At 43.0% G+C, this 23,800-nt stretch overlaps 1 protein-coding gene across 9 annotated transcripts in view; it reads right to left on the reverse strand.

The window, feature by feature from the left end:
* Positions 1-505: 505 nt before the first annotated feature.
* The window catches only part of tnk2b (tyrosine kinase, non-receptor, 2b), a 54,574-nt gene continuing 31,279 nt past the window's right edge, over positions 506-23,800 (reverse strand). For 4 of the 9 annotated variants that reach the window (XM_034613566.1, XM_034613559.1, XM_034613560.1 and 1 more), the window contains 17 exons: positions 23,479-23,656; positions 21,276-21,346; positions 17,842-18,108; positions 17,167-17,319; positions 16,255-16,418; positions 15,248-15,367; positions 14,751-14,877; positions 14,455-14,601; positions 14,110-14,204; positions 13,615-13,809; positions 13,218-13,309; positions 11,911-12,033; positions 11,219-11,652; positions 9,252-10,478; positions 7,082-7,177; positions 5,485-5,612; positions 506-3,785 (listed from right to left, as the gene is read on the reverse strand). In XM_034613566.1, coding sequence (XP_034469457.1) covers positions 3,779-3,785; positions 5,485-5,612; positions 7,082-7,177; positions 9,252-10,478; positions 11,219-11,652; positions 11,911-12,033; positions 13,218-13,309; positions 13,615-13,809; positions 14,110-14,204; positions 14,455-14,601; positions 14,751-14,877; positions 15,248-15,367; positions 16,255-16,418; positions 17,167-17,319; positions 17,842-18,108; positions 21,276-21,346; positions 23,479-23,641 — 3,609 coding nt within the window. In that variant the 5' untranslated portion in view covers positions 23,642-23,656 and the 3' untranslated portion in view covers positions 506-3,778. The remainder of the gene's footprint in view (positions 3,786-5,484; positions 5,613-7,081; positions 7,178-9,251; positions 10,479-11,218; positions 11,653-11,910; positions 12,034-13,217; positions 13,310-13,614; positions 13,810-14,109; positions 14,205-14,454; positions 14,602-14,750; positions 14,878-15,247; positions 15,368-16,254; positions 16,419-17,166; positions 17,320-17,841; positions 18,109-21,275; positions 21,347-23,478; positions 23,657-23,800) is intronic. The other 5 variants (XM_034613567.1, XM_034613568.1, XM_034613563.1 and 2 more) reach the window with 4 other exon arrangements.

Raw genomic sequence — 23,800 nt, forward strand, 5'->3', positions numbered from 1 at the left:
AAAGCAGCACTAACAAGCTTTTTTCAGACATGAACTCCAGAAAAGGGGGTTCGGACATTTTCAGAGTTTTCCTTTCACAGACGAGTTCACAAAAACAGGAAAATGTGTGGAACATTAAGGTGAGGGGTGACGCCAGGGGACAGCATGAAGGAGGCACGACGTGATCTGCTGTTGAAGTTGCATGATTTTGTTTACAGCACATCAACACTGACGTAATCCCTTATCACCAAAAGCTCTTTCAGAGTTCTTCGTCTTTATCAGCGTCTTCTACGTGTATGGAAACTTTTTTTCATCCCGAGATGTTTATATATTTTTTCAGGTTTGCGTCTGTCATCAACAAACCCACTCACTAGCTGGGAAAGTTCGTGACATTTTCGTGCTCGGACATTTTACTCTGGCAGGAAAAATTCGGGAAAATGTCAGCGGCAACTGACTCAGACAAGTCTTTCACGCAACTACAGAGATTATTAGTGGAACAGACAAAAAAGATTGGTCAACAGAGGAGAAGAGGTAAAAAATAATTAACTCTTTAATAAAAAATACATTTATAAATTCTGCAGCATTTACTTCTCTCAAACTTTTCCATCGACCCAGGAGGAGAGACACAATGAAAACCAGCTGTACAGTAGGCATTTAAAATAAATCACATCCTGGGAAGCAAAACACGAGAGAAATGGCAAAAGAACAGCAAAAACAATACAAGGGACTTTAAAGTAGCAGTTTCTAATGAACATGTTTTTCTTGCAAACAAAGAGCTGAACAGAGTTTTTTTTTTTTTTTTCAAACATCAGGGTCAACACCACAACAGGACAATGTTTCTTTGGGTTGATCCTAACACCACAAGGTTCAGTCCTTCTAATACAACTACAGCAGCTTGGCATAAAGACAAACAACACGTGGACAGAGCGGAGGCAGCCCTCGCTTCCAGTTGTCCTCATGCACTGATTTACAGTCAGCTCTAACGCAAACACAAGCCAGAAGGGAAATGGCTGAACTGAGTGTGGATCAGTGGCGGAATTACCCAGGGAGGAAAACTGAGTCACCAAACACTTGATACTGAAAAACGGTGTGCGTTCAATCGCTAGGATTCATCACGAAAGAGAAGACAGCTCCATGATATTTTCCGGACTGGGTGGCATTGATGGATGGACAGACTGGGAGGTCACAGGTTCTACAGCAGCCTTATTGCACACAGGAGAAAGCTCTGACTGTATAAATCAGTCCTGTACATCCTTTATAAATACCTCCTTTAGCTTTTTTTTGTTTTATTTTGTTTTGTTTTTTGAGCCTCTTAGTTCACTCATGCAGAAAAACGGGCTGGTTGTGGCTCCACAGAAGCTTTTTTCAGCGGCTGCCCGAACGTTTCTGCCCAAACAGATTGTGCTCAGACGTGTCACATACTGTTTATGTTTTTTGAGGCCATACAGAGGGGTTAGTGGGTTTGGAGCGAAGCCAGGGCCATAGACATGTATATGGTAATTACATGGATGGGCACCAGTTGGCAAAGATGGTTCTTTGTTGCGAAAGAGAGAAGCACCATAGGGATCATGTGTGATGACCAAACATTGTCTCAGTATTGCCGATATAAAAGTGAATTTTAGAGGTTAAAGCTTATTAAATGCCTTTTATTGCCTTTTCTTTCACCAGTCTTCAAATAAAAAGTTTATATGATATAAACAGCAGCACAGGCCCAAAGGTATCTATATTGAGTTTTAAAGTGTTCATTGCTCGACTGTGACAATACACAGGCAGAATGTATCACGTCCGGCAGTGAGTTCAGCCAGAGCTGAGGTGTCCTGGAAGTTTTGAATAATTGCCCCTGAAGCTCCTGACCAAAATATCACAGTTGTGGTTTTAAGTGATGATTATGGAACAGGATCTGTGCCTTGGGCTAAATTTCTCTACGTTGATGTTATTGGCTGCCAACGTAGTCTGGAAACATGCAGAAAATGCAGAACTGGCAGGAGTATTCAGCTGAGGAATAAGGAAAGACTGTATCTGGGGTCTGTGACTATGTTGCAATGGTCATAGATCAGACACCGGTTGCACAAAGATATTCTAGACTAGTTTAACTGTAAGACTAGTCCTAAAGAGGAATTTCTGGATTTTTTTTAACCTGGGCCCTATGTTTGTTAATGTAGATGGGTAAATGAATGGTACTTAAAACATTTGGAATCAGTCCAGTAGATTGTCAAGGCGGCAGTGACGACAATATAATCTTATGGGGCAACTGTGACAGTCCATGAAATGTCTCTAAAAGTGATTTCTCACCAAAAATACTTTTTTAAGGGGTTGATCTACTGGACTGATTCAAAAAGTTTTTGTAAGTAGGATTCATTTATACACCCATAGGTCCCAGAATACAAAATACTGGAATTGCCCTTTAATTTAGCATTTAGATTTATGTATTTTTATTGGTAAAAAAAACAAAACAGCTATTAAACCCTCAAGCTTACTTAAAACTAAGAGCCATGTTTCCATGGTAACAGTCAGTGACAACTGCTGACCAGTAGCACTGACACACAAAGAAAAAAATGGCTCATAATTGTTTATTTTAAACAACAATGGTTTGGAGCTGCTCATGAAGAGGAAATAATTTTTGCAGACCACAATTACCATGATGGAAATATAAAGCAGAGATGTCCTCAGTTGTTGTCACTGACCCAAGGCATCTTCCTCAAATCTGGCAGACAGGTTACTAGAGGCACTGGCATCAAGAAATCCCCAAACCACAGCAGCTCAGCTACAAGTCTGCACAGTGACCAGCTTTTATTCTATTGAAGTTTTTTTTGTGTTGTTACATTCTTCGCTGTATTACTGGGAAAATGTCCTTGAAACATTTATGGCAGAGTGAATGGAGTCAGGCGATTTGACTGATTTGCTCTTGTGATTGAGTTTTTTAAAAAGCCTTAATTTGCCCTGAATTCTCAGACTATGACTCACATGTTAGATATTCAGGACCTAGGCAGCTTTGTGCAGAAGATGAATTTAGTTGAAGTCTGACAAGTGCTTTAATTTGTGCAAAATTTTTTCTTTCTGATGACACACTTCTTTATAACAGGCAAAATTATTTCCTGCCAGTCAAATATTGATTTGTTGGGCACAGAGTTTGTGGAAGTCTATGATTTATTTGTCACTGCTCTTGAAACCCTTGCCTCAGATGGTGATGCAGATTCCTCAGCTGCAAAGCAGGCTGTTCATTCTTATAGACCCGACTGTACATTCACTGCACAAGCTTTAGTTGAGACAGTGATCGGTAAATATGATCCCAGTTTTCAGTCGAACTCTCCAAGCTCTTGACAATTAGAAAGTGCTTATGTGTATATTGTGCTCTTCATCTCATGGTGGCCTCTACAGCTTCACTCCCAACCTGACTCTCTGCACTTGGCCATCAGTGTACGAGCCGCAGTGATGATTGACAGTTGGGTAGCACACAGAAGTGTTTGAGTGACACATTTCAGGCCAATTCTGTTTTGCCTTTAAAAACCTTTAAAAAACGCTGGGTGCCGTTAGACAACTTCTTAAGTGCAACAATGACGGATTTTTCAGAACAAGGTTTAAAATATGTCCCAAATTCTTCTTTGCTGCCCCACGAGTTACTTTCCTGTCTCCATGGTCAGTCTGAATGAACCATAATGAATTTGTGATAGTTCGGTGATAAGTCAAATAACAGTCGTCTGATTGGAGGTGTCAAACAGAAAGAAGTCGAATCACCTCCTCTGATGATGTTTTACTGAGGATGAAATTCCAATCAGAGCTCAGCAGCTTGAGATTTCTGTCACCGTCTGCAAATAGAAATAAGATTTAGATTAGATTGAGAACATAGTGAGATGAAACGCTGAATCCTCCTCAATTAACTTGAAAGATATTTACATTTATTTGCCAGACCGACGTCTTGAGGGAACTTTGAGGCTTTTAAGCTGAGCTACACATTAGAAGTATTTAAATAATTTCAGTAATATATACTTTTCTGTAGAACAAGACAGAAAACTTTCTCTAACAGCCAACTACTGTATGAGCCTCAGCCTCATTGACTGCATTAACGTGCACTCGTATCCCGGTTATATGACCTCTGAAAAAAGCCAACATGCAATGTATGAAAACACCACCTAAGTCAATAGGTCAAACTTACATACAAACCACATACGTGAACAGTAATAACGCAAATTAGTTTTTTGAAAACCATTGGCAAAAAAATCTGTGAAAAAAAAATAAAGAATCTAGTTGATCAAGAACATACAACAGCCTCATTGCAGATAAACAAGGTAGGATGAACACAACGTTTTCTAACTTTACTCTGAACCATAGACTGTTTATTAAAACCTCTTTTAAGCATGCCCTGATTTCAGTATCCTGGATGAACCCTTATCCCGCTTTTGACAAAACCTATTTATTAGCTGGAGCACTCTGTAAGTAACCAGGATACTGGTGCATGTATACATCTTATCCTGGTTTCTGACTTGTGCCGACGGATGCTCATAATGTTTTTTCCTACGGTCTTATGAACAGTTAAACTGTGACACACAGCCTGTAAAAGAATTCCCTACGTGTACGGAAATTGTCTCTCCATTCTGTGTCACTGAACTCCTGAAAACCAAATCCCACCAGTAATGGCTGCATACATCCACTGAGCTCTGGTTCTGTGCCGTCGCAGTGACAGCATGCCACCAACCAAAGTGGGCGACATGTTGAAAATTGACGGTAGGATGTGTTGTCACTTCCTCTTTTGAGATTTGTTTTCATAAAGCACAACCTTTGTTTTGTTTCTGCAATCCTATATATCAAGCTGAATTACAGAGCTTTTAGTTTTTAAAGATGTGAACTGGGGTCTGAAGATTGTGCCGATAGCGTAACAGACCTCTGAAATAGCCAACATGTAGTGAATGAAACAATAACCAATTTCTCATTGAAGATTAACCAAGCAGGACGAGCACAACATTTAGAAAAACAATACAAAGTGACAGTATAAACTGTTTGAGGAGGACTCACTAATGACAAGGATTAACAGGAAGCAGCTCCAGAGCATCAACACAAGCCAAACAAACAGCCTGTTCCAAACAGGCAGGTTTAGAACCGGCACTGCCCTTGTGATCAAAACCAGGATAAGCCTCATAACCGGAACACTAGTGCACATGTACACAAAGTCATTGTCACACTGCTGCTGTTTGCTGTTAACTTCTTAATAAACCAGTTAGTAATAATATAGTTTGTAGGAGGAAAAATATCCAACAGTTAACTCACCAAGCATTTCCTCTCACAACGACAGACAAAAAGCCACAGATGCAAGATTAAATATCTGGATCAAGTTTGAAATGTAGATTAGAGGCTCTGGTTGTTGTATTATGTGATAACGCATAATTAATAATAAAGGGGACAGATGGATAGTTACTGCTTGGCACTAATGGGAGAGTGTGGCCCATTAAAAGTTATAGATTCTATGTGGGAAGCTGTGACCCGTAAAACTTCAATAAGACAGTGCAGTACCTCTGCCTTGTGGATCCATAGTTATCTAACATCTGCGTGCTGGCCACTTCCAGGTTCCAGTCCCACGTCTCCAGCAGCTTCAGACACTCGGACCTGCTCCCCAGACCTAAACAGAACAGCTGCTCCACCTGTAGAGACACACAAACATACATCAGTCGTACAAAGAAGGCTGGAGTGAGGGAGGGAGCAAGACGGAGAAGGGTCACAGCATAGGTTACTGCATGGGCTGGAACAACAGACGTCATCTCTTTTACTCCCTCATATGAGTGTTATTGCTGCAGTAAGCACATTGTGAACTTGTTTCAGTCTTTATAGACGTTAAATGTCTTTGTTCAAACTTCCGTTGCATAGATTGAGACCTCTGCAAAGCATTCCCTCGTGCTCACTCCGCGACTTCCCTCCCCCACCGTGGCCCCAGCGGCAGCCGGTTAAGACGGTGCTGGGGTCTGCTGTCGACACATCAGTGAGTCCATATGCGTTTTATTTATAGCCGGCTCATTGCAGCAGTAATGACCTGATTGTCCCTTAAGGATCGACAAAGGTTGCTGCTATTATACCCTGATGTGAAGTAAATATTGCATTAGGCAACTGTGAATGACCACTTGTTTGCACTTATATCATGCGCAAAAAAAAAAGTTATTATAGAAAAGGACTTGAGGCCGGACCGGAGAAGCAGGGAAATTGACCTCTGAGGTCTCTTCTGCAGCACAGCAGCGTTACCATTGGGACTCTGGTTCTCTTTTAATAACCACACAGCTGCAATATCACCATCCACTTCACGGGATCTTTATTTTGAAGGACCAGTTACTTTTGAAGGATCTGTGCACAACTGTAGCATGGAGAATTGGCAAACGTTTCACACCAAATGGTGGATTGTTGATAAATCATTATTTATTCTTTATTAATTATTCTTGAAATCGTCCTAGCTGTACCTTTAGCGGCTGAACGTTTTGCATTGTACCAATATGCAGGAAACATGGTTTTCTTAGGGCTTGGCAATAAATCAAAATCAATAATTATTGCAATATCATTTTACTAGCAATATAGTAGTAGCAGTATATATTGATAGCATGCTAATAGATTGTGTAAGCAACGTGAGGAGGTATAATACGTAACTAATCTACCTTAGACCTGTAAAATGTTTTGCTGTTTATCAAGTGCAAAAATCTATTATCGACTGAAATGAACATTTTTATCTTGATATCATTTTTTTGTTATAGCAGTGACTGAAATAACAAGATTGTGAATACAAGAGGCTGAAATTCGTGGCTGGGCTCAGATAGGCTGAGGAGTTCAGACTGATCTGCAGGGAGCTCAGAATAGAACCTCGGAGGTTTGCCAGGCACATCCAACCGGGACGAGAACCCGGGGTGGACCTAAAACTCCTGGAGGGATTGATCCCATCTGGCCTGGGAATGCCTCAGCACCCCCCAAGAAGAGCTGGAAAGTGTGGCTGGGGAGAGGGATGTCTAGGATACGCTACTTGGTCAGCTCCATGACAGGAGCCCGAACAGGCCGGAAGACACCGAGTGCATGGATGTCATTTTTGGTTCAGTAAATGGCTGCAGTAGTACATGCACTTTTTTAAAGTCCTCACCTTTAGGTAATGCACAGCTTTCTGGACGTTCCAGTTGTGGTTCTGCAGGGCGGCTTGGCACTCCTCTATCGTGACACCATGAACTGCCTCCTGCACCTAAATCACACAACAGTGCTGTAAGTCTGAGCATCATCCAACAACACCTAACTGAACATTCCCCTGCCTCCTCTTCCTCACTCCTGTTGATAGTACACCACTGTGTCCTTTTCTCATGATGAAATCCCCAGTATCAACTTGACTTTTAATAGTTCACAGACACAAATAATAATTTTTGGCTGTATTCAGAGCTCCTGTTTACTTTTAGCTTCACCTGAAAAAGCTGATGATAAAAATTCAAGTGCTGAGATTCAAGCATCATTCACAAGGCTTTTTTCACTAAATGAATTAGAATTGTCTGGGCTCTTCTGATTACGTTTATATAAATCCACCTTAAACTGTTTCTGATTTCCACAATGTCACCAACCGTGAGCATGATGGGAATTTCACAAATTCTGTAGACAAATGTTTATTCTTTTTATTTGATCAGTATTTTTTTGTTACTGTGTGACATCAGCTCCTGTTTCTTCTTTTATTGTTTGAACTAACAGCCACTGAATTTCAACTGCACATCTATATCTTGCATTGAACTCCTCTGAAGTACAATTTATATATAATCCCACATTCCCACTGCAGCCACAGATCTCAGTATCCACTACGGCTGATCAATGTGGAGCCTTCGGTGGTTCGCAGTGATTCTGACTCCAGTTCAATCTGGTTCAATCGCTGTCAGAATCAATTGGTCGGCAAAAAGAACCTAACTGGTCCCTCGTCCTTCGAATACAATTCTCAGCTAAATGAATTCATCTCCAGAGAACAATGACATATTATAAATCATGTAAACGAGTTATGAGAAGTTAAGACATTTTTATACTTTGACCTTGTGACGGGAATGGATAAACGTGTTTGTATGCAACCAAGTTTTGAACTCAACAGATATTCAAATAAAACTTTTAACCACTTTAATTTAATTCAAACTCATTGGCTTTTGTAAGTTCAGCTTCAAATTGAAAGTTGGCTCTAATAATGATGTGAAGTTGAATAGGGAAGTAATATGATCAATAAGAAGAGATATGAGTAATTAAACACTATTAATGTGTGGGCCGGCAATTTCCACAACTTCTCTCAGTTAAGAGACACCCACACACACCCACACACACCCACACCCCCACACCCACCCACACACCCACCCACACACACACCCCCACCCACACACACACACACACAATGGACGACCAAGCAAGATTATCTTCTGTTGCCCCCTTGTGTTCAGTGTATGAACAAATGCAATATGTTGTGCACCATTACATACATGTATACAGTACATGTTTTTTGTTTTGTTTTTGTCAAGATAAATTTAAATACCAAACCCTAAATCAAATACACACTGACTGAGATACATTACATCTTAAATTTAAAGGTTTATTACTTCACACACCAATTCTACTGAGTAACATCACTGGTATTTCATCTTATAGCTGTGTGATAATGACCTTATTACAAATTTACTCATAACTAATGACCCTGTCTTTTAGCCATCGGGGTCACTGCAGTGGACGTTTATTCAAGACACGTTTTCTTGTATGTGCCCGGGCTTTGATTTTGCAGTTGCACTTTAGCCATAACTATACTTATGTGAGTAACATGAGTCTTTATAGGTATTAGAGCTCCAGACATGTTGAGCTGATGTACAAGGCTGTAAAACTTATGAGACTCTACTGCTGAATTACATATGAAAAAGTGAGTAAGAGGAGCCGTGGATAATATTTTTCTAAAATTTTTCGGAGAAAATGTTACTTGAAGAAATATACAGTTAAACAGGGGGAGATAAGGAGCTGCTGAGGAACTAAGAGTGAGTGGGGGGGGGGGGGGGGGGGGGGGGGTCAGGAGGGAGGAGCAGAGGAGAGAGGCTGAGGGTCGAGGCTCAAAGTTTCTGACTTGCATCGCACAGTTTTAGTATTATTAGTAAATTAAAATCTATGGACACAGTTTAAAAGCATAAAAAATACATATTGCATAGTTTTGATGTAATATATTTATGTTTTGATTGTTTTTTCGCACATGATTTAAAGCATAAAATTATAGATGTGCTTCATGAGGTTGCAAAAGAAAATCCAAACCACTGTCACCTTACCATTTTGACCCTGTCAGCTGAGTTCGCTCCTCCATCTGTCCTGGTACAGGAAGCAGTGATGGCTGGTGCTGTCAACCCTTCCGAGCAGACGCGAGGGAGACTAAGTGATGTCCTCATCCCTGACCGTGGTCCACCCAGACTGCTGTTATTGTTGGAGGAGAAATTAGCCTTCAGCTCACCCAGCTGGACAAGGCCCTGTCCCTGGGCATGTCCCTGGACAGTCTGGTTGCTGACCACCATGGGTCTGACGGTGGCAGTGTTGGCTTGCCGTAAATGCCTTTCCTCCATCCCACTAGCAGGAAGGCTCTCTGCCTCCCTGAAGAAGCGATCGTAACGGTCGAGGTATGGCGGCCTCTCTGGCAGAAGGTAATAGTGGGTGTTACTCACTTTACATCCATCACGTAAAATGGGGAGGATGCAGGGGCCCTTACTGGCAGAGTCCTTCCCCTGCGCCTGGATCACTTTGGGTGCAGCATATTTAGGATCTGAGGCGAAGCTGTGTGTGGTAGGCATGAGTTTACCTGGAGAGGTGGAGAGGTAGGAGCCATAGGCATGTGTGGGGGGGCAGGATGTAAGGGGAACCTGCATGGTGGTGGGGCTGACGGAGTAGATTCTCTGCTGGGGGGAGCCCACTAACAGGCCCATGGGGCTGGGAGTCCTGGAGCCCGGCAGAGACAAAGGGTCCCTTGGAGGGATCTGAGGTGGTCGGTTCTGATCCGGGCCTGAAACGTCCTCTGTGGCATCTGCGAGAGTTGGGGAAAGAGAAAGATCTCTTGACCAGCGAGCAGATGTGTAGTCACCCCTTTTTATGGGGCGAGGTGGGATGGGGACACGAGGGGGGATTTGGGGTTTGTCTTCACCGGAGGGAAAGACACTCTGCTCTTTTCCCTCCTGGGTCAGAGAAGTGTGGGGAAACAACGCTGATGTCTGGGATGGCGAGCTCGACCGGGCAGCGCTTCCTTTCGGTACGTTGAGCCTCCTCATGCACTCCTGCTGGAGTTCTTGGAAGATGTCTGCCGACTGGGAGAAAGATGTGGACAGGCCCTGGCTCTGCTTGCTGGGGAGGAAGAGGTTGTCCTCCAGGCCCGGTCTGTCTGGACCCCAGGAGACGGGAGCATCAACCTGCCACTTCTGTCCAGAGGAGGGAGCCACGTCAGCCTCATCTGGGTTGAGAACATCGCTCTGCTCTTCTTCAAGCTGCTGCTCTGAGCTGTTGATGGAGCTCACCTGAGTGAGGAAAGAAATGTCTCACTATTACTTTGGCTGCTTTCAGACATGCACTGAACTAGATGATCCCCTAAAATTATCAGGAGGGGCTGTATGTAAGAACACTTAAGTCAGAGTCAGTTGCTTCAGACATTGTCCGGAGTTTCTCCCGCCCCCTAGTAAAAACTCTAGATAATGTCCGAATGAGCCCATGTGAGAATACAGCAGGATTCACCACAGTATTTAACGTGAGCGAGAGGGCGTGTTGATGATGTTTCTAACAGGTGAAGGACACAAAACTGAAAGAAAACAAAAAAGAATACGAATATCTCAGGATAAAAATGGCGCCATACACATACAAGACGGCGACCACGAGCTTCAAGAGTGTTTGGTAATACGGGCCGATGCCAGGGTTGACGTGGTGTAAACAGAACCATGTGATCTCTACAGAATTTATACGCTACGTCCTGCCTCTGCAGGCTGCAGCACCTCTAACCTGAACACTCTAAAGATTTGTGTTGTTGTGATCGCGTCTGACCAGAGGATCTCGTGATGCGTTCTTCAGGTGTGAAAGACAAACTACGGAGAATGTCCGAACCCCATTGTGCAGAAATTATCTGGAGTTCATGTCTGAAAACAGCTTATGTAAACATCGGCTTCAGTACAGTCCACTGTAGAAATAAATTGATAACAAAAGGAGATAAACATTTCCATTGAATTTTGGCATAGTGTCAAAGATGCTGTATCACCTCCTACCGTACCTCCATATCATCTTCATCTTGGGTTACATCGTCATAGGCTGGGGGTGGAGGTAAAGGTCGTGCATCCCAGTCCACTACTGGTGTAGGGTGAAGGGGGCGGGGTAACGATCTGGACGGACTCTGAGGAGGAGTGCGGTCCATGATGTTCTCAGCTTCCAAAGCCAGCTCCGCCAGAGAGGGGATCTGAACTTCTACCACAGGGGAGGGGGAGGGAGAGGACGGGGGGAACTCCTCCCCAAAGTCAATGAGGGACACTTCACCGTTGGGGTTGTAGCCTGAGCCCGGACTACGGCTAATCCCCTGTTTGGAAGCAGAGACCCACGCAGCAGGTTTAATTTTTAAGCTTTTGACGGAACCAGTCTTCCGAAGTGATAATCTTTTTAGTCCTGCAGAGGTCAAATCCTCGTCCTCATTTACGAGATCGTAGCAAGGCTCTGCAGACACAAAACAAACAACACTTTTATTAATTTATGGAAAAGTTTTAGAAAGACACTGACGTTCTCCAAGTTCACTTCACTCCACAAAACACACTCCAACAAAGACTGGGACACTGCAAGGACAGCAAGACACTGCACAGCTGTTAGAGGGACACCAAGGGTGGATGGATGAAGAAAGATGTGAGGAAATAAATAAAAAAAGAAGAAAATCACTGCAAACTCAGGCCGAAGATAGACAACATCTATGGGATGTACCTTTGAGTAGTGGAGCTAGGAGGGAACAGAGAGGGCAGGAGCAATGGGTGAGGAGCTGCTGAGAGAGACCAGACTTACTCTTGATTAACACGGCTGGTTGAGGAGGCCGGGGAGGAGGCTCCTCTGTAGAAATACAAACAGAAACCGCCGCCGCAAAAAGCAGAGACAGAGAAGAAGAAAATATGACAGGAGCGAATATTAAAAGATTAGAAGAAAAAGCAGGAAGCAAATGTCAGATACGAAAAGCTTTTCAAGCAAACGTTAGACACAAGCTGCTTTAGTGTCGTTCTTCTGAAGCAAGATCTACACTACTCCAACTTTTATTTGTATTAGTTATAATATTTAATATATTTTTTATTATTCAATATATAAATTGTATCATTATCCATCACATTATCCTTAGTTTTTAATGCTATCCTTTAGAAGTGGACTAACAATAAGCAACATTAAAGATATGTTTATATTCATTAATATTTATTTAGATCAGTAACATCTAGTTAAAACAGGTCTATATTTAAAATTTTAATGTTTTTTCTAGTAGAATGAGAAAATATACCAAATGACTAAATAGACCTTGAAATTAAGGTCAGTGCAACAGCACATATTCAGGTCTTACTTAACTTTATTGTAATAACATCAGTATAAAGAGCTGTCACTTTTTCATTGAAATTCGAACATTCATTTGAATGTGGGGGGGAAACTTCATATTCGACCTGTAATGACCCTGATGACAGTCTAAAAGCACATCAGACCGTCTGAAGAAGTTTATCTCTTGATCCAGCAGAGGGCGGTAACAGTCAGCTTGACCAACTGCAGGCCCTGTTGACCTATAAGCCAGTAATGTTACCATGTCTTGCTACGAAAAATGGAGAACTCCAGCAAGCAAAGCCGTCCTTGGTGGACAATCATGACACCAAAGCCTCTGAGAAGCGGTCGTGGAAGTATGTTCTACAGTGTAGACATCAGAGGAACGAACATACGTGAACTGTGAGTTCAATTGTTACCTTTCCCGCCCAAGTGAGGCAGCGGAGGAGGCAACATGGACGAGCGGCGCCACATCTAGTGTTCATCCTGATCCGACTTGAGTATTTGAATATATTCGAACAAATTGCGTGTCATGGCAAATTCGTGTAAGCTTGATTTATAGGAAAAGTGACAGCCCTGAGGAACTCCAAAGTCCAAACTTAACAATTTGATCCTATGTTAGTGGATACTCGAAGCTCTTAAAGAATACATATTCTACAGGGTTTGTCACTAATTATGATCGGGATTGTGGCGTAGTTTTTATTAACAGCCCTTCTACTCACTTTTAGCTCGTCCTGGAAGCTGTGTGGGCTGAGTCCCACTGAGATCTAAACTCAGGACGTCAGGAGGATCCAGGGGGTTCCCGAGGTACAAACTGCAGGGAGGAGAGCAACACACTTCATTACTGTTAATCACAATATAGAGAAGCTGTCTAACCTGGGCGTCATTATGCTGCAATAAGCTGGTAAAATAATATCTCACTTCCATCTAGTGGTTAGAGTTTATTACTGCTACAAACCAGCAAAAACTAAAGACCATCATGTTCCAATGAGGGGTTATAATTATAACATTACACATACTTATGTACTAATTAGGTAATGATGACACAACAGAACCACCTCTCCGGGTGGCTTTTACAAAACACTAAAAATGCATAATAAACAAGAAGATTGTTCTCACTCATCGATCCTGTCAGGGAAGCCCCAGCAGCGGCTAGGGTTGCTGTCTCCGTGTCCAGTGTGGATGAAGCTGTTCTTGAGTGGCCTGCTGATATCATGAGCCGACAAACCCGCCACTGATGTCACCACATTTCTGGGGAACGGCCCCAGCTGAAGTGTGCGCTTGTTTTGACCTCGCCACCAGTAGTTCTCCGCCCTGAAGGACAGTGGGGATGAGACAGGACGGACCACACGTTATGACACAGAGTCAAGCGTCTCTGGGTCAATGTCTGCATCGCGTTATCCTACTCAATCTAATAAGCAGCGTGAAAATTACACAACATGGCCTTTAGATTTACGGGAATTCAAAAACGTATTAATGAGGTATGTAAGTGCAAATATCTTTAAGGTTTAGTGAAGACTGACTTTATGTGAAAACAGTTCTTTATTCAAAACTGTATGTATTAGTAGTAAGGCTGGGAATTAACTTATACGGCTAAACTTTATTTATCCTCACCTTCCCTCTATGATGGTGATGACATCATTGAGCTGGATCTGTAGTTTGTCAGGTTCTTCAAAGTCCTGAAGAGAACACATGTCTGTGGGCATGCTCTGAAACACACACACAGAGGAAACATTTACAAGTTGGGCCTATGGTAAAGTGCCTCTCAGTTATTTTCAACTTTTTTCATTTTCTACTGAAACAGTCCACTAGCTGGCGCTAAAAGCCCACAAAAGCAATAGATTGCTGATGGGGGGCCCAGGCTAATGCCAATCTGGTGTCCTTTGTTTAGTTGGTTTGGATGAAAATTAGGAATCCTTAACAGTAAAAAACAATAAGAGTAACAAGTTAAAGAAATACCTCAAGCAGGAACTCTCTCAGGGCGACAAACGTTGGTCTGTCATCTGGTTTCTGTGCCCAGCACTGCAGCATGACGTTATAGATATCCTGCGGACAGTCCTCTGGCTTTGGGAGGCGTTCACATTCTTTATCAATTTTGTGCAGAATCTAAAATTTAAAAAAATATCACCACAAAAGAGAAAAAAAAGACAACGAAAAAGGGACAATTTAAGTGAAAAAATTGGACTAGTTTTGTGCGTCTGTCTTATAATTCATCTGGTTTGTGTTTATGAATTTGCTGTATATATGACGTCTACCTGGCTCCCATTGAGACCCAGCCAAGGCTCCTGGCCGTGTGTGAACATCTCCCAGAGGCTGACACCGAACATCCACGTATCTGTAGCATGGGAGAACGTTCTGGTCTTCAGACTCTCGGGGGCGCACCTGGAAAACAAGAATCAAATGACATGAACCAGTTATCTACAGTACAAGTGGGATATAAGGGATAAAAAAAGGGATTTAAAAGGATGTATTGTTTTGAAACGTAACAAATATTACATATCTATAAAAATGAAATCAATAGGCACATTTCTAGATTTCATGAAAGACTTGTCGTCTGACTGCCAGAGACAAATTATAAGCTGAGCGAGCTTTGTTTTATGAGACAGCAGCGGGAGGGGAATGCAGCTTTGACTCGATTCTCTGTGAAAATGTGAGTTATTTATACACCCTGTCCTGTAAAACACTCATATTCAAATCTGGATAATTTCAAAGTACATCTTTTGTTATTGTGTGTTGACTTCAGTCCACCCACCATGCAAAGGGGACCTTGCGATGATCCTGCATGACATAGTGCTCATGGTTGCTAGGCAGCGCCCTCATCAGGCCAAAGTCACCGATCTTCACTTTGTGAGCCGAGGCCAACAGAATATTCCTGGAGAAACACGTTCAAATATTTAACATATAAAACTTTTAACAAAGACAGTGAGTGTTGGTGGGGAATTAAGCTGAAACGATTTTTGATCAATCAAATGTTAAGTTTTGGTTAAAGCTCAATAGCACAAGTCTTAACAGTTGTCTCAGCTCTCCATACAAAATAACAACAACCAAGAATGATTGAAAGCTTAAACTGCCTGTTGAGAAAAGAGAAAAACAATTCAGATTTGATTCAACTTGACCAAAAAGAGGTCAAAGCACAACATCGTTCCAGAAATTGACCAAGAAACATGTGGTCAATGTGTAGTTACATTTAAAATATGATCCCACCATATAAAGCCCATTTGTTGTCCCAATCTGAACAAGGCCACACTCAGGAGCTACTGTGGATTTTCACTGTAGGCCACATATAAATATTGAATCTGTGAGGAAAATAACTCTCAGGGTATAAAACTAGCGGGACTTTAATGGTCAGGAATTTTCTCACGGGTTGAAAAATTAGTGTTTGGTATTCTTTAACAACTATGTGAAATCATTACTATTTTCTCACAGCTTTAACTGGGAAAATTACTAATTTTTACCAGCCATTAAGCATCGGAATAGTTTCAACACTTGAAGTGTGAAAATGACTAATTTAGGAGAGACCATTAACTTAGACCACCCAGTACAGGCAGCCAACAACTGACTCATTTTACTTGTGTGCCAGGTCTCCCTGTAATGGCCTGTAAATTACTGGGTGGAGGAGAAGGAGAAGTAATATAAATGATTTAACATACCAGTGACAAAATGTCCTAAAAAAGAAGAATGTTTAAATCACATAAATACACGTTAAAACTTTTTTTGAGCTCCTGAAACCTTGGTCCAAATTCGAAATGTGCCCCTCACCTGGCTGCCAAGTCCCTGTGTATGAAGCGCCTCTGCTCCAGGTAGGCCATGCCACAGGCCACCTGTACAGCGTACTGACACAGAGTGTGGATCAACACTGGACCCTGGGGACGGACACCTCGCAGACGCTCCAGCAGTGAACCCAGAGGAGCCAGCTCCGTCACCTACACAGCATGGAGGGAGATAAAGAGAGGGTGCGTGAAAAGAGGAGAGTGGCAATCAATAGTAGAAAATACAAATAAATAGTTAAAAGAACAGGGGATAGAGGATACAGATGAGAAAAGAAAGAGTGCGATTTGAAGAAGTGAAAAGAGGATGAAGAGATGTTGGTGGAATAAAAGGAATTGAAAGAAACGTTGGCAATAGGTGCTGGTAACACGGTCCAAAAACGAATGAAATAAATGAATAATTTAACTACAAAGTAACAAAGGGTTGAAAACAATAAGGGCAAAATATCAGCCTTTATTTCAGCCCACCATCCTCCCATCTCCAGTCATGACAAAAGCCTTGAGAGGCCTGACCTGGGTCAGATCGACTTTAAGGTCATAAAGCTGAGAGAGGGCCTGAGAGTTAGTGTGGGTGTAAGTGAGAGCACAGGGACGCCAAGAAAAAGCAACTAATCCAGTGAATGAAGTCCACGTGTGCATATACTGTAGCTGTGTCTCAAATCGGGGGACCGCATCCTTCGGAGGCTGCATTTGAAAACTGATTGTGTCTCAGCTGCTCAACTAGACTGTCCCAATTTGAAAGCTCTTTCAAATGCGGCCAACAATTCCGTCGGCTGCATCCTTCGTCGGCTTTGTAGACTCGGTCCTGCGAAGGACGTGGCCCCTGATTTGAGACAGAACTTGTGTTTGTCTGACTCTGTACATTCCTCCCTGTGTGCATGAGTTTTCTGTGTGTCCACTGTACCATCTTCATTGGGTGTGTGAGCACCACACCGTAGAGGCGAATGAGGTTCTGGTGGTCCAGGGAGTGCATGGCGTTGACCTCGCAGATGAAATCCTCCAGAGCGTCGGGCTGGCTGAGCACGTCTGTCTTCAGACACTTCACAGCTACATTCAGCTGGAAAGACAGTCAAACCATTTCACATGACAGCTTCAAATTCATTCACAGGGGCAGGGTATTGTTTTCACCCCTGTCTGTCTGTTTGTATCGTTAAGAAACTGTGGGAGAAAAAATACTAGAATAGAAAGGCATGAGGCAGGGAGCGTAACGTATAAATTCTGCTGCGAAGATCATGTGTTTTTGTTTACAGCACTTTAACACCACCCTCATCAGCAACTGCTCTGGAAACCTACTGCCTTTTTGTAGTGTCTTCTATATGTATGGCATCTATTCTTCATCCTGAGTTATTTGTATTCTATTTCTTTTTCTTTAAAGTTTTTACGTCCGTCATGTGTTAGAAATGTCATCAGCTGTGCATCCTCCAGAGAATCTCCTGTTGTATTCTCATATGTGCTCATTCTGACATTTTTACAAGGGGACTGAGAGGAGAAACTCCAGAGACTATCTGGAGCCTCTCACTCGGACATTTACATTGTCACATACAGCCTGCATGCATGAAAAGCAGCTTTAGATTCTCACCAGCTTCCCTGCAGGTGTCAGCCACTCTCCTCTCTTCACGACGCCAAAGGAGCCGTCCCCAAGCTTCTCAAACAAAGTCAAGTCCTTCTCGGGGATGAGACAGGTCAGAGCTTGCTGCTGCCCATCAAGAGGACCACCACCAGGCTGTGTGGCCAGGACTCCCTCCCCCAGGCCCAGTGGAGGCGTGTGGGACAACTTTCGGAAGGAGGAGGCCGGCTGACCCTGCTGGGGGATGTCTCCTCCGTCTGGGCGCTTTCCGCTAAACACCTAGAGAGGAACAGAAGAAGAAACTAAACATACTGACAAATAGTTCGGTGTGTATAGAGGAAGTATAGTGAAATTGTAACAAATATGTGAAAAAGCCAAACATTGCAGTGAAAGAATAGAGAAACATTTGTGTTTCGCAACCGCTCTAGAGGTTGAAAAGACCGAGAACTTCCACATTTGTGTTTTATCTTATACTGAGATTATATCTGCGCGGCCACTTTGTGCTCAGGAGACACTGGACTGGAGAGTGTGGGTGGACAGAAAGAGACGACACCAGACACTCGTTTATGGTTCTTAACTTTAACAGCTGCTCTTTTCCATTTCTATAAGCTTAAAAGAATATTTTTCACTTTCTCCGTCTCTTTCATCTGCCCCCCCCCCCCCCCCCCCCCTGCCCCGCATTCCTCTCCCACACATAGGATTGACCCATGTAGGCCTGCAGGGGTCAACACTATTTGGAAGTTTCTTGCATTATCAGCACTGATAAAATGTTATGTTCTGCAGGAAAGAGGACATTTATGGTGGAACTAGAACTACTGAAGCCTGAGCCAGACAGTAACCGTCTCAATGTGGCTCACTTTGGTTTGGGCCTCTTCATACCGACAGAGTCACTAAGTTCACTGTAGCTGCTGAAACTCCGAAAATGACGATCTCAATTCACCCTTAGCGTAAACATTGAGCCTTATCCTCCTCCATGCATCCTCCTCTGCTGCATTTGGACACTTGGTGAATGTGCAGCGTGAGGAGCTCATGTTATGGGGCAGCGTCCACTGTCACATAAGAAGTGATGCACAGGCTCTATCTGGGCCTGAGGACACATGGAGCAACCTCTTGTCCTCCATACTATAAACACAGCCCTTACTCTTACCATACAGCTGCTCTCAGATATGCACAGAACTACATAATCGTCTCCTGACTTTCTCCAGAGTTTCTCCTGCCAACCAGGTAAAAAAATCCAGATAATTTCCAAATGTCTGAATGAGCCCATGTAAGGAAAACAGCAGGGGATCCCCTGGAGGATTCACTGGGAGCGAGTGGGCGTGTTGATGATGTGTCTAAGATGAGACTAAGATGCGTTCACATGTGAAAGGCAAACCCTGGAGAAAGTCCGGACCCATTTTCCAGAGTTAATTGTCTGAATATGGCTCATGAAAAAGAACTGGGTGTGGGTTGAATAATAAGCGTAAAACACACATGGTTGAGTGCTTTCAAAAATAACTAGAGGCTATGCAGTCAGTCGTAATGTATAAGTATCAAAACACGCCCTCATCATTTAGGGGGAGAGACATTTCTTGACTCTTGGCTTCAGCGCGGACGACACAGCAGGAATGACTGAGCCGGTAGGAAGTGCTCATTAGGAGGCACTATTAGATTTAGCGAATGTTTCTGTGTGCTGGCATACGTGTGTTTGTATGAGTCCTTAAGCGCTTTCAAATCCTAAATGTGAACCTGCACAATGTGTGTGCTGTGCAGAGCCAAGAAGGGAAAGCTTTGTTTAGGGGCCCTAAATAAGACTGTTTACTAAAATAGGAATGCACATAGGAATTCTGCTGATACCAGATAGTAGCAGACAAAGCTAAATTTGCACATCATCATAATTCCTGCCAATAAATAACATGAAGCGTGTCAGAAATGAAATAACTCTCTCTTCCTTAGAGGTGAAGGTGCTTTATTGCATGCTTTATTTCATTTAAAGCATGAATGAATGAAAGACATGTCAATTCTTGATTGGCTCAGGAACAATGGCCAGTATTCAGAAATGGCATCATCAGTGAAAAAGAGGTGTCAATGAATGACTAGTGGCGAACATATTTGACTGGCCAGATATAAACAGTAGCGAGGGGTGTGTGGTTTCACATTCACACTGGACCAGACATGACATAATGCTACAGACCTTTTTTAAAAACACCACCAGCATCTCTCTGGTCACTGTGTGGTGAGTGGGTTTCAAATAGGAGGCTCGGAATTCTCTCTCTCTCACACACACACACACACACACACACAGACACACACACACACACACACACACACAGGGAGACAGAGCAGGCTGAGGAAGCAGATTACTCCAGCTGAAGATGGTGCCAGACGCAGAAACAGACAGGTGTAATTATAGATGGCAAGCACCGTCCATTGGGCACCAGGACATCCACTATGAACAGCCAACACACACACACACACACACACACACACACACACACACACACACACACACACACACACACACACACACACACACACACACACACACACACACACACACACACACACACACACACACACACACACACACACACACACGTTTGTGTGTAGGTACATCAGATCCGTCTCACTGGGAACCTTTACCCAAGTTTTCTGTGTTTATGTGAAGAAGTAGTGCTGCGTGGTTCTGTCTCTTTAAGGGAGAGACTTTATGCATCCTGAGAACATTTCTGTGAATGCAGCCTGCTGCGAATCTGTGTCACCGGCTCTTGTGACTTGACTCGTGTGTTCATGCGTTTGTCTGCGTCTGAATGTGGACGTGCTCCTCTTCATGTGAAGGGTCAAGCCGTGTTGTACTCTTGGGGGAATGTTCCCTACAGACACACACACACACACATCTGTGAGGGACAGATGTGTTTTTTCTTTAGAAAAAAAAGCAGCAAGAAACAACAAGAACTCTCTTTGGTCTCCTCCCCCAAGTTGTTGCCTGTGTCTTGTCCTAAAATGATCCAGTAAAGCGAGAACCGTATACTGGTCACTACTGTTGTCCCGGGCTGACCAGTCTCACTCCACCTCCAGCAACAAATGTTGTTGCTTGAAATGCATTTCACAGTTTAACACAGCAGTAGTATAAAGTGCTGCTGAAACAGACATACTGTATGTCATTTTCTATACTTTTGTCCCCATTAAACAACTGATGATGGCAAAATTAGCTCAGCAAGAATTTGCAAAATGTGATTATATCATATATAGAGGTGTAGATGGTCTTAAGTTATTATGCACTAGTTTCAATGACCACTTAAAGCAGCCATTTACCCATTCGCACAAACACATTCATACAGTTACCTCCTGGGCCTCAGCAGCCTCCCACAGACAGACCCAAACTCTGTCACATAATGTCGAGCACACTATATGTACCATAATAAATGTGCTATGTGTGTGTGTGTGTGTGTGTCTATATCTGTCACCTTGCTCATCCAGGACTTGCGCTTGCACATGGCTTTCCTCCTCTTCACAGCTTCCAACAGACGTCTCTGCCCTTTATCAAGAGAGTAACAAAAAAAAAAGATGAATACAGTGATGTCAGTGGTAAATCTCATAAGACACAAGGACTGCAGCTGCTTCTTCTTGTATTGGTCCCACAGGACGACTTCAGTAATATCCCACAATACCATGATTGGAACACTCAAAGGAATGCAATCATAAAGCTGCATAGCTAAGCATCTCTAACTTCCTTTACATCTGCTGGTTGGCAATTTGTCATCAATATAGTTCAGGGGACCTTCAAACATACAAGGGATATTCACCATGTTGTCCTATTTTTAAAAAATGATCTCAACTACACACATGTTAAGTTTTGTGAGTGTATCTTGAACAACTGTAACACTGTTGTGGTGATAACATCTGTGCACAGACATTCAAACACTCAAAACTGCCTCTGTGGTTGTTCCCACTACAGAAGAAGAGGAAGACAATACCAGCCCCATTGTTGCTGTAGTTAAAAAAGAACTGCAAATTATAGGGGTAGAAGAAACGATGGCGAGCGAGGAGTAGAGGGATGTGAGATGTGAGTGAATGTATGAGCAGGAGAAGTGGGTGTAATTAAACTTAAGTGGCTCTGCAGTGGAGGAAGTCCTGAGGGTTCCAGTAACTGGATTAAGAACATTACTGCTGCCATCCTCTTCACAGACAAAAGACTGGTCTCCTATTATTGTACCTAATCACCAGTTGTGACGTTAAAACGATATTAGGGGTATTAGTGATGGAGGATTGGCTTCAGCTCTGCTAAGTGTTTAGTCAAATGACACGCTGCCATTACTGGAGACAAAAGTGGTATTTAAAGCCACATAGTGTAGATGAAGACTTTCCCATTATCTAGTCGTATTAAAGCACAGGGACTATTTGGAAGGACACTTCTAGTGGCTCTGCTGAGACAATGAAACATGAGGCAGAGTTCTACTGCACTGAACTGAATCAGGCATCTGTCAAAGTATTCCTGATGACATGACAGCTGATCAGAGAGGAGACAAATAGTTTGTGGTCCAGATTGTTCAGTAAAGTGAACAGGGAGCAAACACAAAACAAGCCGGGCAGCTAACAGTCTTCAATATTCTTCAGAGCTTCTGATTGAATTGATTTTCACCACTAAATGATATCTGCTTATCTGCCAAAGAGAAACAAGCAAACCACAGTTTAAGAGTAGTACTATGTGGTCGGTGCTCAGGTATGTGAGTGTGTCTGTGAAGCAGAACACAGGCACAACGGTGCTTCAAGCTGAATGTTGCATGGACAGCTAGATGTTATCAGAAATGTGCACCGTGTTCATTCTCTTAGTGTAGAGCAGTTGTGTCTCAATTCAGGGCTGCTTCCTTCACAAGCTGCATTTGAAGCTCCGTCTGAACCGATTGCATTACAGCAGCGCAACTAGACTGTCCCTGGCTCCTTCAAATGCAGCCGACAAAATGCATCCTTCCATCCCAGCGAAACGAAGGCTCCAACAAGTGGATCCGTCAATCAACAATCTTTCCCAGGACTCATTGCGCTTCAGTGAAACCGTTTTTTTGAAAGCGGTAATGGGGCTGGCAAGCGACTAGACGTCTAATGCTTGAGCATCACGCTTCAACTCAACCAACAGCTAATGGTACAGATGTTAAAAAAAAACAAGGGCCATTCAAACTTTCCCTGTGTGGCATTCGTCAGCTCTGTTGCTTTGGCCTTAATGGTTGATGCAACCTGTGAAGGAAACGGTCTCAGTGGGCCAGGTAGGCCGCACCCTCCGATATGACAATATGACATAAAAAAGATATTGATCGCCCCCTGGTGGCTGGCTGCACTGTCCGCATATAAACACACCAAATAATTTCCCTCCCATTTTAGGTAGTTCTTGAGACACTGATGAAATAATTTTCCAGATAATAATTCATGGATCTGGAAGAAATTAGACAGGTACATTAGGGGACTGTTCGGCCCTGGCAGATGTAAGCCATTCAAATTCACATTTGGGTTCAGTCTAACATGATGTCGTCTCTTCAGGATCCCAGCAGAAAATACATAAAAACAAAAACACATCCCCTGCAAATGAAGAAACTCTAATATATGTCATTAGAATGACAAAACTTGCACAAATGCACGTGCACACACACACACACACACACACACACACAGTCTCACCAGGTCGACCCATGCCGATCTTCTCCAAGTCTTCGTTCTTCACGTAGTCGAAGTGTGACAGCCGCGTGACGTTAAGGTCATCTCTGATCCGCAGCAGGTATTGCTGCAACTGCACCTCCATCAGCAGCTCCAGCAGCCATTCTGTGCCTTCCTCACACTGCATGCTACTGCCCAGTTTCTGCAAAACACACCCACACACAGAAAACAGGAAACTGAGTTTAAATCATTCAACATTCATTATTCATTGACAGTTTTCTCAATGCTTGTTCCAGCGTCTGCAAAATATGGCCAGAGAGAAAGAAAGGAACAAACAAACCATTCT

The sequence above is a fragment of the Hippoglossus hippoglossus genome, chromosome 17, assembly GCF_009819705.1.
Source record: "Hippoglossus hippoglossus isolate fHipHip1 chromosome 17, fHipHip1.pri, whole genome shotgun sequence".
Taxonomy (NCBI): domain Eukaryota; kingdom Metazoa; phylum Chordata; class Actinopteri; order Pleuronectiformes; family Pleuronectidae; genus Hippoglossus; species Hippoglossus hippoglossus.